The sequence below is a fragment of the Salvelinus alpinus genome, chromosome 24, assembly GCF_045679555.1.
Source record: "Salvelinus alpinus chromosome 24, SLU_Salpinus.1, whole genome shotgun sequence".
NCBI classification, from domain to species: Eukaryota; Metazoa; Chordata; class Actinopteri; order Salmoniformes; family Salmonidae; genus Salvelinus; species Salvelinus alpinus.
The window spans coordinates 43,477,961-43,499,878 of NC_092109.1; the positions used below are offsets into that span (position 1 = coordinate 43,477,961).

Here is a 21,918-nt window from a genome sequence, read left to right on the forward strand (position 1 = left end):
CGATAGGTCATATAATCCTATAGGTCAGACTCTCCTATAGGTCATATCCTCATATAGGTCAGCCTCTCCTATAGATCAGACCCTCCTATAGGTCAGCCTCTCCTATAGATCAGACACTCCTATAGGTCAGCCTCTCCTATAGGTCAGACTCTCCTATTGGTCAGACTCTACTATAGGTCAGACCCTCCTATAGGTTATATCCTCATATAGGTCAGACCCTCCTATAGGCCAGACCCTCCTATAGGTCATATCCTCCTATAGGTCAGACTCTCCTATAGGTCAGACTCTCCTATAGGTCAGACTCTCCTATAGGTCAGACTCTCCTATAGGTCAGACCCTCCTATAGGTCAGACCCTCCTATAGTTCAGCCTCTCCTATAGGTCAGACCCTCCTATAGGTCATATCCTCCTATAGGTCAGACTCTCCTATAGGTCAGACCCTCCTATAGGTTGTACCCCCCTATTGGTAGGCCGTCATTATAAATAAGAATTGGTTCTCAACTGACTTGCCTAGTTAAATAACATGTCCCTGTGTTGTAGTGTATCTCTGACTGTAGTAATAGCAACAATGCTCTCAGCTGCTCTACACGTGTACAATAGGGCTTACAGTTACCTGGGAAGGTGATAAAATGCTGAATAGTAATCCTTGGGGGGGAAAGGTTCAATGAAACATCTATGTTGTCCGTCAGCCGGGCTTGCATTTTTTATGACTGAATGGCAGAACAACAGAATGACTGAACGGCAGAACAACAGAATGCCTGAATGGCAGAACGACTGAACGGCAGAACGACTGAATGGCAGAACAACAGAATGACTGAATGGCAGAACAACAGAATGACTGAATGGCAGAACAACAGAATGACTGAATGGCAGAACGACTGAACGGCAGAATGACTGAACGGCAGAACGACTGAATGGCAGAACAACAGAATGACTGAATGGCAGAACAACAGAATGCCTGAATGGCAGAACAACAGAATGACTGAATGGCAGAACAACAGAATGACTGAACGGCAGAACGGCAGAATGACTGAATGGCAGAATGACTGAATGGCAGAACGACTGAACGGCAGAATGACTGAACGGCAGAACGACTGAACGGCAGAACAACAGAATGACTGAATGGCAGAACAACAGAATGCCTGAATGGCAGAACAACAGAATGACTGAATGGCAGAACAACAGAATGACTGAATGGCAGAACAACAGAATGACTGAATGGCAGAGTGACAGAGTGGCAGAATGCCTGAATGACTGAACGGCAGAGTGACTGAACAGCTGAAGGACTGAAAAGGAGAATGCATACAAATGATAAAAGAGGAAGAAGAATTCTCCAATCTCTCCACCTGATTTAAAAATAAATCCTGATGTTAGGTAAATCCAATTGAAAAAATTACATTCATTTATTCCACATGAAACATTTTAAAAGACATACCATTCAGAGATAGAAAATAAGTTTAAAAGGTGCTGTTGGCCCGTTAGTTCCTCTGTTGACCCCATCGCGGCCAGTAAACACAGACAGGAGGTTCAAAGGTCACATTTTTTTATGCTCTCGAACGCGGCCACTTTTGCCGTGTTCACATGCTAGTCGGAATTAGGGGTTTCCGAGTTAAAATGAATGCAAGTTATTTGCGTAGAGCTTCCTATTTGTTAACACTTGATACTTATCAAGTGGGACACTCGAGATCATCGTTTTATAACGCGTTAGCAAGTCTGGAAATTTCAGAGTTCTGACTAGCATGTGACTGAGTTTCCTAGTTCTGACTAGCATGTGACAGAGTTTCCTAGTTCTGACTAGCACGTGACAGAGTTTCCTGGTTCTGACTAGCACGTGACAGTTTCCTAGTTCTGACTAGCACGTGACTGAGTTTCCTAGTTCTGACTAGCACGTGACTGAGTTTCCTAGTTCTGACTAGCATGTGACTGAGTTTCCTAGTTCTGACTAACACGTGACTGAGTTTCCTAGTTCTGACTAGCATGTGACTGAGTTTCCTAGTTCTGACTAACACGTGACTGAGTTTCCTAGTACTGACTAGCACGTGACTGAGTTTCCTAGTTCTGACTAGCATGTGACTGAGTTTCCTAGTACTGACTAGCACGTGACAGAGTTTCCTAGTTCTGACTAACACGTGACTGAGTTTCCTAGTTCTGACTAGCACGTGACTGAGTTTCCTAGTTCTGCCTAGCACATGACAGAGTTTCCTAGTTCTGACTAGCACGTGACTGTGGCATTACACAGTAAACACAGAGACCAAGAAGTAGTTCGAGGTCAGATGTGAAGATTAAGGAAAAGAGATTGAGATACAGACAGAGAGAGAGAATGAGGGAGAGAGAGGGACAAAGACAGATTTAATAAAAAAAAATGTGAGTACTGTACATTGCATTGCTATACCTGAGAAGGCACTCTCTCCATGAGATGTGTTGTATATTTTGGAGCGTACCAGAATTTTCCTGAATTTAAAAATAGTATTCTCCCCCAACCCAGTTCAATCAGAGTTTGACCCGGAGGAGAGAACGTGTCATGTTTCCGGAATCCTTCAGAGTTCTAGAACACACGGTCCAGCGGTCAACACAGCCGTCGACTGAGATAAACATAGCCAGTCTTCTGAACGGTCAAACACTCTGATCAATGACCACAGGTTCACCACAGCTGTCCTTAACTTTAAACCAAAAGTTCACCTGAAGTTCACTAAAGGTTACCTTGGCTTTGTGTGCTATTGAACATGTCCAGAAGAAAGTCCAGGGGAATGCCTTTTCAAAGTTCTTGGAAAAACATGGCATACAATTCTGATTAACTTCTTAACAAAGGAATGCTCGTTATAACAAAATAAGGCACAATTAACAAAACACAAAAATTAGCGGTTGGAGGTGTGAAGCTGTCAAAGAAGACACAGAGAAATATAACTTTTGTAGTAATTACATTCTTCATGTTCAACGAATTTTCACATTCATTAAGTTGCATAGGCTGTTGTGGTTGTATTGTCATGTGGTCTTATTAAATACATCGGCTGTTGTGGTTGTATTGTAATGTGGTCTTATTTTTTACATAGACTGTTGTGGTTGTATTGTCATGTGGTCTTATTTTATACATCGGCTGTTGTGGTTGTATTGTGACGTGGTCTTATTTATACATCGTTTGTTGTGGTTGTATTGTCATGTGGTCTTATTTTATACATCGGCTGTTGTGGTTGTATTGTGACATGGTCTTATTTCACACAGGTTACATACCAACTATCAACTACCTTTCTCCCAAAGTGTGCACTTGTTCACTTCCCTTCATGGATTTGAAAGGAAAAGACTGGTGCCATGAATCGATAGAATGGTCGCCTCAATAATCTAGTTGACATCGGTAAAGTTCTGCTTCTAATTTCCAACATAATTGTTGGCTATTCGTCTATGATACAGCCTACATGCAGCTTCTCTTCTGTCATAACCTGTAGCCCAATATTAAATATAGTGCTTCTCACGTGTGTATATACAGTACCAGTCAAAAGTTTGGACACACCTACTCATTCAAGAGTTTTTCTTTATTTTTTACTATTTTCTACATTGTAGAATAACAGTGAAGACATCACAACTATGAAATAACACATATGGAATCATGTAGTAACCAAAAAAAGTGTTAAACAAATAAATATATATTTGAGATTCTTCAAAGTAGCCACCCTTTGCCTTGATGACAGCTTTGTACACTCTTGGAATTCTCTCAACCAGCTTCATCTGGAATGCTTTTCCAACAGTCTTGAAGGAGTTCCCACATATGCTGAGCACTTGTTGCTTTTCCTTCACTCTGTGGTCCAACTCATCCCAAACGGGTTGAGGTCGGGTGACTGTGGAGGCCAGGTCATCTGATGCAGCACTCCATCACTCTCCTTCTTGGTCAAATAGCCCTTACAAAGCCTGGAGGTGTGTTGGTTAATCGTCCTGTTGAAAAACAAATGATTGTCCCACTAAGCGCAAACTAGATGGGATGGCGTATCGCTGCAGAATGCTGTGGTAGCCTGGCTGGTTAAGTGTGCCTTGAATTCGTGTTTTGATTTGTTTAACACTTTTTTGGTTACTACATGATTCCATATGTGTTATTTCATAGTGTTGATGTCTTCACTATTATTCTACAATGTAGAAAATAGTAAAAATAAAGAAAAACCCTTGAATGAGTAGATGTGTCCAAACTGGTACTGCACACACACACACACACACACACACACCACACACACACACACACACACACACACACACACACACACACACACACACACACACACACACACACACACACACACACACACACACACACACACACACACACACTGTATCTCTGGTGATGGATTTCAGTTCATCTTGCATGCATATTTTCATGTGGTTGAAATACTGTCAGCTTGTATGTAACCGTGTCAATCGCGGGAAAATACTTTCCTGCTTCCTTCATCCCTGCTCAGTGCCTAGACCAATCTGATGCTTTAGTGAGTAACTGAGTGCACCTCTGAGGAAGGAGAGATTATTGGAACACAACCACAATGTCTTTGCCTGTAGAAGAAAGTCTATGAAATGATGATGATGATGATGATGATGATGATGATGATGATGATGATGATGATGATGATGATGATGGTGTCCAGACTCACACTCATCCATGAGCAGGGCATCAGTCACCTGATCACATCTATATACCTGAGGGCTTGTTCAATCACCTGAGAGATCCTCCCCTGTGGGTGTGTCCCTGGAGCAGCTGGCCGAGGGTTCTAAAGGTTCCGAAGGTTCCGAAAAGTTCTGACAGGTATCTGAGGCTAGGCCTGAGGACGAGCAGGCCTAGGGAGAGGCCTGGGATTGTAGTAGTCCTCCTAGCCCAGGGGAGGTTGGGTCTGTGGGGGAGATGAGAGCAGAGAGCGGGCAGTCTGGGGAGGTGTACTTGGCTAGGACCTGGAGTTGTTCTGGTCTCAGGGCGGCCTCGCTGCAGACCCTCTGACAAAGAGCGGTCACACTGTGCCAAGTATTCAGCTTCATCTGGTTCAGATGGCTCCTCTCTGATATCAGCTGGTTCTTCTCTGTCCTCTGGGAGACACACACACACAGACACACATGGAGACACAGAGACACCATGCAGAAATCACAAACATGAAGACATTACACAAACAGACAGACAGACAGACAGACAGACAGACAGACAGACAGACAGACAGACAGACAGACAGACAGACAGACAGACAGACAGACAGACGGACAGAGAGTAATTACGTCTCATTCTATTCATAACACTCTCTGCTGAATGTTCCAAATCAATAACAGTACTATAGATGTTTTAATAACATAATATATATAATAACATAATATATATATATTATAATAACTATAGATGTTTTAATAACATAATATATATAATAACATAATAGATATTATAATAACTATATATGTTTTAATAACATAATAGATATTATAATAACTATATATGTTTTAATAACATAATATATATAATAACATAATATATAGATATTATAATAACTATATATGTTTTAATAACATAATATATATAATAACATAATATATAGATATTATAATAACTATATATGTTTTAATAACATAATAGATATTATAATAACTATATATGTTTTAATAACATAATATATATAATAACATAATATATAGATATTATAATAACTATATATGTTTTAATAACATAATAGATATTATAATAACTATATATGTTTTAATAACATAATATATATAATAACATAATATATAGATATTATAATAACTATATATGTTTTAATAACATAATATATATAATAACATAATATATAGATATTATAATAACTATATATGTTTTAATAACATAATATAATATATATTATAATAACTATAGATGTTTTAATAACATAATATATAGATATTATAATAACTATAGATGTTTTAATAACATAATATATATAATAACATAATATATATAATAATATAATATATATTATAATAACTATAGATGTTTTAATAACATAATATAATATATATTATAATAACTATAGATGTTTTTAGAGGAGGGTTTCTGCACTACACACCTGATTCCACTAATCAATAATTTGATGATTATTGATTATTGGAGGCAGCTGTATAGTGCTGTAGCAAAACACTGAAATGTGCTTCCCCTTTGTGTCCCCGGGACAAGAATTAAACAACACACTACTCTTAGGAAGTCCTTTTAAAGAAGTCATTTCCACCTCACCAGTTTGTCTATCTCACACTCCAGATTGTGGATACAGTCCAGCTTCCTCTTCCGACAGCGCCGGGCTGCGATTCGGTTCTTACTCCTGCGTCGGACGTCGTGGATGAAGTCCAGCTGTTCTCTGGTCAGAGGAGGCTGGTGCCTCAACATCAGCTGGAAGTCATTCCTGCTCAACGCCACGATACGACCCACAGAGAACGGGAGCTGCACCTTGAAAACATGGGGGACAGGATTAGGACATTTCACATTTTAGTCATTTATCAGATGCTCTTATCCAGAATGACTTACAGTCAGTTCGTTCATCTTCAGATAGCTAGGTGAGACAACCACATATCACAGTCAGTACATTCATCTTCAGATAGCTAGGTGAGACAACCACATATCACAGTCATAGTCAGTACATTCATCTACAGATAGCTAGGTGGGACAACCACATATCACAGTCATAGTCAGTACATTCATCTACAGATAGCTAGGTGAGACAACCACATATCACAGTCACAGTCAGTACATTCATCTACAGATAGCTAGGTGAGACAACCACATATCACAGTCACAGTCAGTACATTCATCTTCAGATAGCTAGGTGAGACAACCACATATCACAGTCATAGTCAGTACATTCATCTTCAGATAGCTAGGTGAGACAACCACATATCACAGTCATAGTCAGTACATTCATCTTCAGATAGCTAGGTGAGACAACCACATATCACAGTCATAGTCAGTACATTTTTCCTCAATAAAGAAGTTAGCAGAAAAGTCAGAGCCAGAAGGAAAGACAACATAAATACTGTGATCTAACATGTTTTAAACATACAGAGAGATTTTACTTTTTGGTTAATAAGACAAACCCAAATATATGCATGTGTCATGACGTTGCCTGCGTGGGTATAGCAAACCCCATCCCCCTCTCCCTGCCTCCCCCTTTGCTCCTTCAACCCATGCTGTGATCACAGAGAGACGTTGTAAATTCCTGAGGATCTCCTCATGGCTAAACAGTATTAAGAGAGAGAGTAAACTTTCAGGACAAAGGAATTCTCTTCCACCTCACAGAACTTGAGGTACGAACAGATTTCATGTTCCGGAAAAAGTATTAAAGGCCGGTGGGGAGTCCAGCTATTAACATGTCCATTGGTCACCATGTGAGAAACTCAGGAGAGACTGTGGGACCACATTACCATACCGCTGTTTATATAATAACCTCAGATATGAGGGTAACATCTGTTTGTTGTATAAAATGAATGAGTGAGTATGATACTGTTTGTATAATTGTGTAATATGATTTTGAACTGTTTAATTAAGGAAAATACAACTCCCGGTTGTATTTGAACTAAATCCAAGGACCGCCCCTGAGCCAGTTGGGTCAGAGACCATGGGACCACCCCTCTCTGCTATCTGAATAAAAGCCAACTCTTAAGAAATTACCCCAGACCATGTTTCTCTCAATCACGAGAGGACAAAGGTTAAGACCATGTTATCCTCCAAGGAGGAGAACGAAGGTTGAGTAGAATTACTTTCTATACCACATGGTTAAAACTCTTATACCAATAATAACAAGTTTTGATATTGATTACTAGTCTGCAGCTAGGAATTCTGTATCATTGAACGCGAAGAAAGACAACCGCCGAAACAATCATTCTTTAACGAATGTCCCTCTGAACAATCCACAACCAAAACGAACTTCTCTCCAACGACCAAGGACACACACACTGGACGTAACTATATATATATTGATTGCAATTGTTCCCGAATGAGTGAGCGTTCATGTGTAAGGATTAGCATGTCAATTGTTATAGTTATGGACTCTGTAGTGAATTCTTAGTCGAACGCAACTTTCCCTTTGTCTAACAGCCGCCATGCCGGTTTAGCCCACTAGGGCATATTCCTTCCACCATTTCATGTAACTATTTTAAGTTTGTTTGTTTATGCATTTCTGTGAATTAATTAGTTAGTAATAAATAAATGATTTAAGACAATTGATGTATGGATGACTCATAGTGAAGACTGGGTTCGTGCAGATCAGCGATTTACGACGTTTGGAATGAGACTGACGTAAGGTAGAGTAAATACAAATTGAATTAGAAGACCATTGATCAGATAGGAAAATATCTGAAAGGTTATATTGGGAAATAATAACCTTGTAATCTAATAACTTTCCCTGGTGCCCTCGAATTCATAGTTAATTAGTTACGCTATTACTCAAGTGATCGCGTAATCCCTAATTATAGGAATCTATGATAAAAACTATAAATCTTCAATTTAACGATAGCAAAGACACGACACATGCCTGTCTCCTTATAATGGTCACACCAGAAGTTTTCTCTGGTCTCATTAAAGCAGGACAACCCAGGGTGACAGCCCTGTGCATGATTTTGTTCCAGCCCTGCTCGAACACACCTGGTCCAGATGATAAGTAGAATCGGTTCTGTTAGAGCAGGGCTGGAATAAAAGCATGCATTATGCAAACTCAGTAGCTCTCACCCCGTTCAGCCCAGTCCTATCCTCTCCCTGTCTCCCTCTAGTTCAGCCCAGTCCTAGTCTCTCTCTGTCTCCCTCTAGTTCAGCCCAGTCCTAGCCTCTCTCTGTCTCCCTCTAGTTCAGCCCAGTCCTAGCCTCTCTTTGTCTCCCTCTAGTTCAGCCCAGTCCTAGTCTCTCTCCGTCTCCCTCTAGTTCAGCCCAGTCCTAGTCTCTCTCTGTCTCCCTCTAGTTCAACCCAGTCCTAGCCTCTCTCTGTCTCCCTCTAGTTCAGCCCAGTCCTAGCCTCTCTCTGTCTCCCTCTAGTTCAGCCCAGTCCTAGTCTCTCTCTGTCTCCCTCTAGTTCAGCCCAGTCCTAGTCTCTCTCTGTCTCCCTCTAGTTCAGCCCAGTCCTAGCCTCTCTCCGTCTCCCTCTAGTTCAGCCCAGTCCTAGCCTCTCTCTGTCTCCCTCTAGTTCAGCCCAGTCCTAGTCTCTCTCCGTCTCCCTCTAGTTCAGCCCAGTCCTAGCCTCTCTCAGTCTCCCTCTAGTTCAGCCCAGTCCTAGCCTCTCTCAGTCTCCCTCTAGTTTAACTCACCTTCCTGACTCTCTGGCTGTAGGAACAGGACTCCGTCTCCCTCTAGTTTAACTCACCTTCCTGACTCTCTGGCTGTAGGAACAGGACTCAGTCTCCCTCTAGTTTAACTCACCTTCCTGACTCTCTGGCTGTAGGAACAGGACTCAGTCTCCCTCTAGTTTAACTCACCTTCCTGACTCTCTGGCTGTAGAAACAGGACTCTGTCTCCTTCTAGTTTAACTCACCTCTTTGATTCTCTGGCTGTAGGAACAGGACTCGCTGTCTCCCTCTAGTTTAACTCACCTCTTTGATTCTCTGGCTGTAGGAACAGGACTCGCTGTCTCCCTCTAGTTTAACTCACCTCTTTGATTCTCTGGCTGTAGGAACAGGACTCGCTGTCTCCCTCCGTATCGAAGCAGTCGGAGTCTCCATCGTCTCCAGATGTCAGGGAGGACACACAGGGACTCTTCTCTAACTGGGACGACCCCTCACACCCCAGCTCAGTCGCGCTCTTTGTCCCCCTGTCCGTCCCCTCCCCTGTCCCTCTGTCTGTCTCCCTGTCCAAGCCGTGTAGGAAGGGACAGTCCCCAGTACTGGAGCTGATGTCAAGCTTGTGGAGCCAGTCCAAGGTGGAGCTGCTGCTCCGGAGGTTCCCAGACTCAGTCCCAGGGAGGAAGTCCTGGAGGAGGGGAGGAGAAGTGGAGAACTCTGACCAGAGGCCATGGGCCAAGTGTTCAGCCACCTCTCTTTCCACGCTGCTCCTCTCTTCCCATCCTCGCTCTCTCCTCTCTCCCTGTCCGCTTTCACTTCTTCCATGTTCTATCCTTCTCCCCACCTTTCTCCACGCTCTCCCTCCCTGCTCCTGTTCTGTCTGTGGCAGGCTGGAGACAGCTGGATCTATTCCTTCATGGTGTCCTCTACCCCCTAGAACACAACCTCCTTCCCCCACACCTCCAGGGCTCTGCTTGTCCAGCCCAGGTGCCTCCAGGGGGCATCGGTGTGGTGCTGTACCCAACCCTGGGCTCTCTTCACAGCTGACAAGCCGACCACTAGACACCTCCACGAGAGCAAGGACAGAGCTATGACAGTCGACTCCAGAAGCCCTCTCTCCTCTTCTCCTCTCTTCTGTCTCTCCTCTCCTCCTCTCTTCTGTCTCTCCTCTCCTCCTTTCTTCTGTCTCTCCTCTCCTCCTCTCTTCTATCTCTCCTCTCCTCCTTTCTTCTGTCTCTCCTCTTCTCCTCTCTTCTGTCTCTCCTCTCCTCCTCTCTTCTGTCTCTCCTCTCCTCCTCTCTTCTGTCTCCCCTCTCCTCCTCTCTTCTGTCTCTCCTCTCCTCCGCTCTTCTGTCTCTCCTCTCCTCCGCTCTTCTGTCTCTCCTCTCCTCCGCTCTTCTGTCTCTCCTCTCCTCTCCTCTTCTGTCTCTCCTCTACTCCTCTCTTCTGTCTCTCCTCTACTCCTCTCTTCTGTCTCTCCTCTCCTCCTCTCTTCTGTCTCTCCTCTCCTCCTCTCTTCTGTCTCTCCTATCCTCTCATACTGCTCTGTGTTCTCTTCATCTGCCTCTCTACTTCTCTCATCCATCTCTCTCTTCTCCTCATCATCCTCTTCTCCTTTCTTCTGCGCCACCTCTCCCTGTCCTGCCTGGTCAGTCTTCTGCTCCACCTCTCCCTGTCCTGCCTGGTCAGTCTTCTGCTGCACCTCTCCCTGTCCTGCCTGGTCAGTCTTCTGCACCACCTCTCCCTGTCCTGCCTGGTCAGTCTTCTGCACCACCTCTCCCTGTCCTGCCTGGTCAGTCTGTGTCTGTGAGAGAAGTGAAGAGTTTTCTCCAGAAGTCTCCACTGCAGGACCTTCCCTAATGCCTCCACCAGTGGAGCAGGGTCGCAAGGACTGGGGAAGGGGCAGGGGCAGAGGGCAGCCCTCCTCTCTCACCACTAGGGAGTCGGGGTTTGTTTCTGGGGCACAGACCTCCACACACAGCCTCACCTTCCCACAAGCCTGCTGGAACTTACGGTACTTGGGGCACTGTAGGGAGTAGTCAGTCTGGCCGTCTGATTGGATATCGGCTTCAGGAGGATGGGTGAGATTTTTGCTTTTACGTCCCGTCTCGTCATTTGCTGGTTGGCCACCCACATCCTGTTCAACGGGCGAATCAGAAACCACCTTGACTCCTTTGTCATCATCTAAGACATCCTTGTTAGTGTCGATGTCGCTAAGCTCTGCCCTGGGGGACTGTCTCCTGCACCGTGTCTTACAGCAGGTCTTCCTCTGGAAGGAGGCCCTACTGCTGCTGAAGAACTTGGGCAACAGGAAGTCGAAACAGGCCGAGTCCAGATCCCTGAAACCCAGAATAGAGGCACAGTGTCGTATCTCCATGACAGTATCTTTACTGAAGAGCAGCTTGGATGTGTAGGCAAACTGCAGCAGGGGCTCAAAGCCACTCGCCGTCACCTTTAGACAGGGATGGAAAGAAAGAGAAACAGATGGTTATGACACAGCAGTACAGCTTGGCCGATATACAACCTATTCACACACTCAACACTACTGTTGATTCAGCATATACCATATCTTATCTATCTGACAGAACTGAGTTCATCTCATCTCTTAGACAAACTATGCTCACGTGATGAAAAACACTCAGTGTTGCCTGACAACCACTCAGTTGACTGACAACCACTCAGTGTTGCCTGACAACCACTCAGTGTTGCCTGACAACCACTCAGTGTAGCCTGACAACCACTGTGTTGCCTGACAACCACTCAGTGTTGCCTGACAACCACTCAGTGTAGCCTGACAACCACTCAGTGTAGCCTGACAACCACTCAGTGTAGCCTGACAACCACTCAGTGTTGCCTGACAACCACTCAGTGGTGCCTGACAACCACTCAGTGTTGCCTGACAACCACTCAGTGTTGCCTGACAACCACTCAGTGGTGCCTGACAACCACTCAGTGGTGCCTGACAACCACTCAGTGTTGCCTGACAACCACTCAGTTGACTTCCAGTTGCCTGCCAACTACTTTATTTTTTTTATTAGCAAACTTAGGCATGACATGCCAGCAGCAAACACAGACCCTACACTTCCAAGTATTACTGACCAACTTATGAAAGACCAGCAGTGTAATTATGAATTCTGTCAAGTCAGTGTGGAAGAGGTGGGGAAATTATTGTTGTCTATCAACCTGGGTCTGACAACTTGGATGGACATTTACTGAGAGCATGGTAGCAGACTATATTGCAAAAATATTTAGTATAAGCCTACAGGAAAGTGTATGTGCTCAAGCCTAGAGGGACGCAAAAGTCATTCCGCTACCCAAGATTAGCAAAGCACCTTTTACTGGCTCAAACAGCCGACCAAATCAGCCTGTTAACAATGTTTTTGGGTAAGAAAATTATGTTTGACTAGATCCAATGCTATTTCACAGCAAACAGATATTCAGCACGCTTATAGGAAAGGGCATTCAACATGTACCGCACTGACACAAATTACAGATGATAGTCTGTTTTGTTAGACTGCAGCTTTTGACATTATTGGTCATTATCGATCTGCTGCTGTAAAAACTTGTGTTATGGTTTTACATCCCCTGCTATAATGTGTATAAAGAGTTACCTGTCTAACAGAATCCAGGTAGAGTGAGGCATTCCCCAGGGCAACTGTCTAGGCCCCTTCTTTTTTATTTAATTTAATTTTTTATTTTTTTTCAATTTAAAGTTTTATTAAGTTTTCAAACAACCAACCAAACACATTCCACATTCACAGATGTGACAGACTTAAAAAAAAAAAAAAAATAATAATAATAATAAAAAAATTGTTATATATATACAGTGGGGAGAACAAGTATTTGATACACTGCCGATTTTGCAGGTTTTCCTACTTACAAAGCATGTAGAGGTCTGTAATTTTTATCATAGGTACACTTCAACTGTGAGAGACGGAATCTAAAACAAAAATCCAGAAAATCACATTGTATGATTTTTAAGTAATTAATTAGCATTTTATTGCATGACATAAGTATTTGATACATCAGAAAAGCAGAACTTAATATTTGGTACAGAAACCTTTGTTTGCAATTACAGAGATCATACGTTTCCTGTAGTTCTTGACCAGGTTTGCACACACTGCAGCAGGGATTTTGGCCCACTCCTCCATACAGACCTTCTCCAGATCCTTCAGGTTTCGGGGCTGTCGCTGGGCAATACGGACTTTCAGCTCCCTCCAAAGATATTCTATTGGGTTCAGGTCTGGAGACTGGCTAGGCCACTCCAAGACCTTGAGATGCTTCTTACAGAGCCACTCCTTAGTTGCCCTGGCTGTGTGTTTCGGGTCGTTGTCTTGCTGGAAGACCCAGCCACGACCCATCTTCAATGCTCTTACTGAGGGAAGGAGGTTGTTGGCCAAGATCTCGCGATACATGGCCCCATCCATCCTCCCCTCAATACGGTGCAGTCGTCCTGTCCCCTTTGCAGAAAAGCATCCCCAAAGAATGATGTTTCCACCTCCATGCTTCACGGTTGGGATGGTGTTCTTAGAGTTGTACTCATCCTTCTTCTTCCTCCAAACACGGCGAGTGGAGTTTAGACCAAAAAGCTCTATTTTTGTCTCATCAGACCACATGACCTTCTCCCATTCCTCCTCTGGATCATCCAGATGGTCATTGGCAAACTTCAGACGGGCCTGGACATGCGCTGGCTTGAGCAGGGGGACCTTGCGTGCGCTGCAGGATTTTAATCCATGACGGCGTAGTGTGTTACTAATGGTTTTCTTTGAGACTGTGGTCCCAGCTCTCTTCAGGTCATTGACCAGGTCCTGCCGTGTAGTTCTGGGCTGATCCCTCACCTTCCTCATGATCATTGATGCCCCACGAGGTGAGATCTTGCATGGAGCCCCAGACCGAGGGTGATTGACCGTCAACTTCAACTTCTTCCATTTTCTAATAATTGCGCCAACAGTTGTTGCCTTCTCACCAAGCTGCTTGCCTATTGTCCTGTAGCCCATCCCAGCCTTGTGCAGGTCTACAATTTTATCCCTGATGTCCTTACACAGCTCTCTGGTCTTGGCCATTGTGGAGAGGTTGGAGTCTGTTTGATTGAGTGTGTGGACAGGTGTCTTTTATACAGGTAACGAGTTCAAACAGGTGCAGTTAATACAGGTAATGAGTGGAGAACAGGAGGGCTTCTTAAAGAAAAACTAACAGGTCTGTGAGAGCCGGAATTCTTACTGGTTGGTAGGTGATCAAATACTTATGTCATGCAATAAAATGCAAATAATTTCCTTAAAAATCATACAATGTGATTTTCTGGATTTTTGTTTTAGATTCCGTCTCTCACAGTTGAAGTGTACCTATGATAAAAATTACAGACCTCTACATGCTTTGTAAGTAGGAAAACCTGCAAAATCGGCAGTGTATCAAATACTTGTTCTCCCCACTGTATATATACATACATACATATACATACATAGACACATACACACAAACAAAATTTAAAATGTAGAACTTGCAGCAGCACTATCAAGGTTCTTATTTGCTATTTCCAGCCTTAGCTGAGATGACGAGCCAATGATTAGTTTTTAGATTTTACATCACCTTACACAACACGCATCCGCTCACCTCCCCGATCCCCCCATTCACTCTGTCCAATTTGAGATATAGTGGAGTAGTGGAGACCAGAGTCTATCAAACTTGGGCTGTCTCTTGTGGAGGTCATAAGTGAGCTTTTCAAGAGGGAGAAAGTCAACAATCTGGTCAATCCACATTTTAAATGTAGGAGAGGTACTAGAGGCCCACAATAGAAGGATACATTTCTTAGCAAAGTATGTAATGGTCATGAGCAAATTTTCTCCGTCAGGATCAAGAACAAAGTCCTGCTGGGCATTAAGAAGATAGAGACACGGGGTCATATCAAACTGTACATCTAGTATTTTCTGTGCAGCAGTATGTATAGATTGCCAAAATCTGGCAATCTCTCTACAGCTCCAAAATACATGCATATAGGTTCCACTTTCAGAGGTACATCTTTTACAGTTAGGAGAAATGTCTGTTTTCATTTTATGGAGTCTCAAGGGAGTGTAATAAAATTTGTACAAAAATTTGTAATTCGATTCTTTCATTTTTACATTAGTAGAGGAGCAGTATACCCTGTCGCAAACCTCCGCCCATAACTCATCACTGATAGTCAGACCAAGGTCCTTTTCCCAGATTATTTTCAAAGGAGTAAAGGAGGAGCCTCCTTTCTCAGAAAGGAGTCTATAGATATAGGATATTTTGCCTTTAATGGATTGTGCTGTGACAAGAAGGGTTTCAACTTCGTTCAACTGAGTTCTAAACCTCCTCTTGGAAGTAAATGAGGAGATGACATGTCTAATTTGAAGATATTTTAAAAAATGGGATCTTGGCACATTGAATTCACTGCAGAGCTCTTGAAAGGATTTCAGTGTAGTGGTCTTCTGATGAAATAGGTCTGAAAAGGTCCTGATTCCTAGAGTATGCCAAAGATTAAAGTTGGCATCCCTCAGGGCTTTTGGCAAGTCTGGGTTGCCTACTATAGGCGAGTGAGAGCATATTTGGGAGGAGATGCCCAGGTATTTCTTACAGTCCCTCCACGCTAGTAGGGTGCTGTAAATCACAAATGTTTTGGCTATGTTGCCCACTTCACTAAAGTTATTAATGAATATAGTTGAGCTTAGTGGCAATGAACCACAGGATTGGGCTTCTATCTGGATCCACGTTGACTCTTGTCTGTTTGTGATCCATGTTAGCATGTTGCGGATTTGGGCAGACCAGTAGTACAATTGAAGGGAGGGAAGGGCAAGACCGCCCTTAGATTCAGGTTTCGATAGAGTGGAGAGCTTGATCCTAGGTTTTTTATTGCCCCATATAAATTTGGTGATGCTTTGGTTAATTGTTTTGAAAAAGGAAGCTGGGAGATAGCATGGGAGCGTCTGAAATAAATAGTTCAGTCTAGGGAGGATGTTCATACGGATTACATTAATTCTTCCTATTAAGCTAATTGGGAGGGAGATCCAGGTTTGGAGGTTGTTTTTGATTCGATCCAGGAGTGGAAGATAATTCTCCTTGAAAAGCCTATTCAGATCTGGTGTTATGAATATCCCAAGGTATTGAAACCCCTGTGTCTTCCATTGGAATGGGCATAGTGTCTTCATAGAACTGGTGAGTGTAATATTGAGAGGGCAGACAGTGGATTTGTTAAAATTTATCTTATAACCTGAAAACGTGCCATACTGAGCAATTGTGTCTAAAATGGGAGGAAGGGATTTCTCAGGGTTGGATATGTAGAGCAAGACATCATCCGCGTAAAGCGAAATCTTGTGCTGCAGGCCGCCTGCAGGAACACCTGTAATACTTGGATTGCTCCTTATCAACTCTGCCAGAGGCTCCGCCCCCAACAAGTAGAGCAGGGGGGATAGCGAGCACCCTTGTCTTGTGCCCCGTCCCAAAGGGAATCTGTCAGAGTTCAGTCCGTTAGTAGTCACCATGGCATTTGGATGAGAGTATAGTGATTTGATCCATTTAATAAAGTTTGGGCCCATATTGAACTTTTCTAAGACTGAGAACAGAAAGCTCCACTCCATCCTGTCGAACGCCTTCTCAGCATCCAGTGAAGCCAGCAGGACAGGGGTCTTCTGTGCGTTTACTTGATCAATAATATCAAAAAGACGGCGAATGTTATCAGAAGAGTATCTGTCTCTAATAAATCCAGTTTGGTCCGCTTTTATTATTTTGGGAAGAAGAGTGTTTAGTCTTTTGGCCAGCAATTTGGTAATTATTTTGTAGTCGAAATCCAACAAGCTTATGGGCCGGAAGGAGGAGCAGGATAGGGGGTCCTTGTCTTTTTTGAGCAACACTGTAATGCGAGCTGTGCGCATTGAGTCTGGGAGAACTCCGTTTTTGCAAAAATCCTCCAGCATTGGCATGAAAATAGGGCTAAGCTGGGGCCAAAAAGCTTTGTAGAACTCTCTGGGGAATCCATCTGGGCCTGGGGACTTGTTAGGTGGCATGGAGGTAATTGCCTCCAGGATCTCCTCAGGAGTGAAGGGGGAGTTGAGATCTTCTTGGTCAGTCTCTGATAGTTTAGGTAGCGAGATTCCCTCTAGGAAGGAGTGGAGTTCTGCTTCCGTGTGTTTTCTCTCAGAGGTATATAGTTTGCAGTAAAAATCATGAAAAGTTAAATTGATCTTTTTTGGGTCATATGTGACCTCGTCCTCTGCTGTTCGGATAGCCATAATTGTACGCTCTGACTGCTCTTTTTTTAATTGATAAGCAAGCAATCTACTAGGCCTATTGCTATACTCATGGTATTTCTGTTTAGTAAAGAAAACTTTTTTTTTAATCTCCCGAGTATAGTCCAAATTCAGTTTGGCTTTGGCTGCTTTAAGTTGACTCCAGGAGGTGCTGTCTGTGGATTGTTTATGTACTTTTTCACAGCGTTCCAGCTCCCTCTCCAGATCTAGCCTGTGTGCTTCCATTGCTTTTTTCTTAGAGGAAGCATATGCAATTAGATGACCTCTTAGTGTGGCTTTAGCAGCGTCCCACATTGTGGCCGGAGAAACAGGAGAATCTTTGTTGTCTTGTGTGTAGTTGTCTATCCATGTAGTTACCAATGTATGGAATGCTTCGTTTGATAGCATGGAGGTGTTGAATTTCCAGCTCTTTGACCTCGGGATGTTTTTGCAGAGGTCAAAGCGGAGGTGGACAAAGGCGTGATCCGAAAGCGCTATGGGTCCGATTCTACACGTGGCTGAATTTATGAAACTCTTTGGGATAAAAATGTAATCTATACGGGAGTAGGTGTTATGGACATTAGAGTAGTATGTATAGTCCATAGATGAGCTATTAGTCTCTCTCCAGATATCTATCAGTCCCATCTCTTTAGTAAGAGAGTTCAACATCTTTGCAGATCTAGGATTTGTGGTGGGGACTTGAGATGATTTGTCTAGGGTTGGGTTCAGGGTACAATTAAAATCTCCGGCCAACACTCCAAAGGAAACACAATGCTCATTGAACAGGGTTATCATTTTCGACATAAAAGCAGGAGTATCTGTGTTAGGGGCGTATATGTTTAAGATAGTAATTGGTTGCCCATACAGTGACCCAGTTATCAAAATAAATCTCCCCTCCGGATCAGATATGTTTTTGTCAATTATGAATGGAACATTCTTATGGATAAGTATGGCTGTGCCTCTACTGTTGGATTTGAAAGATGAGAAATAAACCTGTCCCACCCAAGCTCTGCGGAGTTTGGCATGTTCAGCATCACAGAGGTGTGTCTCTTGCAATAGCGCGATGTCTGCTTTTTCCTTTTTTAGAGCACATAGTATCTTTTTCCGTTTTATTGCATGACCTAGACCATGGCAGTTCCATGTCAATAGATTTAAGGTACTAGTCATCGTCATCGAACAGTAATCGAACTTTAGTGCAAGTCATCTCTGGGTAAAGGTGGATAGTAGTTACAGCTGCGTTCACATAAAAGGAAAATAAATGGTTTACATAAAATAACAGTCTCTGAACACCCCAGCCGAGTTCCCAAACAACTCGACATATCCCGTTGGATCTATTACCTCCCCGCTCAGTCACAATTCTGTGTTCCAACAACAACAAAAAACCGGGAACAGTTAGCAACGCACAACGTCTCCCCCTCCCCACCAAAGAAATGCCTCATCCTCTCCGCCCCGCATTGGGTAAATGACAACGTAGCCCCCGTCCAGACCACATTAAAAATGGGAGAAAATAAAATCAATAGCCCAGCCTACATATAGTAGGCCTAGGTTATAATATGGAGCCTATCCCTCTCAGCTAAAGGAACATAAATATAGATTAGACGGCTATAATGACATTTAGCAGGGCGGGTGGGTCTTTGGATATCGGCTATATGTTGTCTTACCTCCTTTAGTAATAATAGTAATCGCATTTAGTCATTGGTCCATTTCTCATTGACCGGGGTTGTCTTTCAAAAAACGTTTTGCCTCTTCGGGAGTTTTGAAGTGTCGCAGGGCTCCTTGGTGAAGAATCCTGAGCTCGTTTGGGTATTTGAATCCCCTAAAGATGCCTCGGTCAATGGAGCATTTCTTCACCTCGTCAAACTCTCGGCGCTTTCGGCGTATTCCAGCTGACAGGTCCTGGAGTAAGGTGAGTTTGGCGTTTCCCACTGTAATGGTGTTGGTTTTCGCCGCCTGTAGGACTCGTTCCTTGTCGGTGAATCTCAAGAAACGTATGGTGATTGGGCGCGGTGGTTGTCTGGCTGCTGGTGGGGGCCTCAGTGCTCGGTGAGCTCTCTCGAGTTCTATGGGTCTGTCGGTGGACAGGTGGAGCCACTCGGGAAGTTTGTCTTGCAGGTAGCGGATCAGTGGCATGTTTCCCTCTTCTTTTTCGCCCAGATTTAATAGAACACAATTATTCCTTCGCCCCCTGTTTTCCAGGTCCTCTGTTTTCTCTTCCAGCTGCTCTATTTTTTTTTTAGCATATGCTATTGTTTCCATGGCGTCTGTCAATAAGTTTTCCGTGGATAGGATTCGCCCCTCTGCCTCGTCCAGGCGCCCCGCGTTTATGGTTATCTTGTTGTTTATGTCAGGCAAAGCATTTTCCAGGATTGTCACCTTGCCCCCTATCGCACTGAGCTGAGCGTTAATGGCATCTAGTTTAGTGTTGAGTTCTGTACGTTGGGATCTCAGCTCAGAAAAGATGTCTTCGACAGAGTGCGAGGTTGGCCTTCGTTGGGCCTCGGGGGGGAACGGGTCCTCTTGCTCCTGGCTAATGGCGCTAGCTTTTTCTGAAGCTAGCTGCTTCTTGGAGGCTTTTTCCGTCGCTAGTGCTCGAGTCCGGGTAAAAATGTCACCTGTAGTGTCGCCTTTTGTAGCCGCCATGACTTTTTGACTAAAGCTAAATGAGTTTAAACTTGAAGTGGAGGTAAGATTAGGAATTGGAAACTACTTGTGCGGAGCTCCTAGTTCATGCGGCCATCTCGTTCAGGGGTCACGTGATCCCTCGGCCCCTTCTTCTTTAAATATTTACTAGTGACCTGCCACTGGCTCTGAGTAAAGCCAGTGTGTCTATGTATGCGGATGACTCAACACTATACACGTCAGCTACCACAGCGACTGAAATGACTGCAACACTGCACTCAGTTACAGAGTGGGTGGCAAGAAATAAGTTAGTCCTAAATATTTCTAAAACTAAAAGCATTTTATTTGGGACAAATCATTCACTAAACCCTAAACCTCAACTAAATAAATCAAATCAAATCAAATTTTATTAGTCACATACACATGGTTAGCAGATGTTAATGCGAGTGTAGCGAAATGCTTGTGCTTCTAGTTCCGACAATGCAGTAATAACCAACAGTAATCTAACCTAACAATTCCACACTACTACCTTACACACACACACAAGTGTAAAGGGATAAAGAATATGTACATAAAGATATATGAATGAGTGGTGGTACAGAACGGCATGGCAGATGCAGTAGATGGTATAGAGTACGGTATATACGTATGAGATGAGTACTGTAGGGTATGTAAACATAAAGTGGCATAGTTTAAAGTGGCTAGTGGTACATGTATTGCATAAAGATGGCAAGATGCAGTAGATGATATAGAGTACAGTATATACATATGAGATGGGTAATGTAGGGTATGTAAACATTGTATTAAGTGGCATTGCTTAAAGTGGCTAGTGGTACATTTTTACATAATTTCCATCAATTCCCATTTTTAAAGTGGCTGGAGTTGAGTCAGTATGTTGGCAGCGGCCGCTAAATGTTAGTGGTGGCTGTTTAACAGTCTGATGGCCTTGAGATAGAAGCTGTTTTTCAGTCTCTCGGTCCCTGCTTTGATGCACCTGTACTGACCTCGCCTTCTGGATGATAGCGGGGTGAACAGGCAGTGGCTTGGGTGGTTGTTGTCCTTGATGATCTTTATGGCCTTCCTGTGACATCGGGTGGTGTAGGTGTCCTGGAGGGCAGGTAGTTTGCCCCTGGTGATGCGTTCTGCAGACCTCACTACCCTCTGGAGAGCCTTACGGTTGTGGGCGGAGCAGTTGCCGTACCAGGCGGTGATACAGCCCGACAGGATGCTCTCGATTGTGCATCTGTAGAAGTTTGTGAGTGCTTTTGGTGACAAGCCGAATTTCTTCAGCCTCCTGAGGTTGAAGAGGCGCTGCTGCGCCTTCTTCACAACGCTGTCTGTGTGGGTGGACCAGTTCAGTTTGTCCGTGATGTGTACACCGAGGAACTTAAAACTTTCCACCTTCTCCACTACTGACCCGTCGATGTGGATAGGGGGGTGCTCCCTCTGCTGTTTCCTGAAGTCCACAATCATCTCCTTTGTTTTGTTGACGTTGAGTATGAGGTTATTTTCCTGACACCACACTCCGAGGGCCCTCACCTCCTCCCTGTAGGCCGTCTCGTCGTTGTTGGTGATCAAGCCTACCACTGTAGTGTCATCCGCAAACTTGATGATTGAGTTGGAGGCGTGCATGGCCACGCAGTCGTGGGTGAACAGGGAGTACAGGAGAGGGCTCAGAACGCACCCTTGTGGGGCCCCAGTGTTGAGGATCAGCGGGGTGGAGATGTTGTTACCTACCCTCACCACCTGGGGGCGGCCCGTCAGGAAGTCCAGGACCCAGTTGCACAGGGCGGGGTCGAGACCCAGGGTCTCGAGCTTGATGA

The 21,918-nt window shown here is 43.8% G+C and overlaps 1 protein-coding gene across 1 annotated transcript in view; it reads right to left on the reverse strand.

The window, feature by feature from the left end:
* Window positions 1-1,378: 1,378 nt before the first annotated feature.
* LOC139552865 (transcription regulator protein BACH1-like) overlaps window positions 1,379-21,918 on the reverse strand; it is a 44,885-nt gene continuing 24,345 nt past the window's right edge. The window contains exons 3-5 of the mRNA XM_071364970.1: window positions 9,607-11,688; window positions 6,214-6,423; window positions 1,379-5,051 (exon numbers count right to left, since the gene is read on the reverse strand). Coding sequence (XP_071221071.1) covers window positions 4,809-5,051; window positions 6,214-6,423; window positions 9,607-11,688 — 2,535 coding nt within the window. The 3' untranslated portion in view covers window positions 1,379-4,808. The remainder of the gene's footprint in view (window positions 5,052-6,213; window positions 6,424-9,606; window positions 11,689-21,918) is intronic.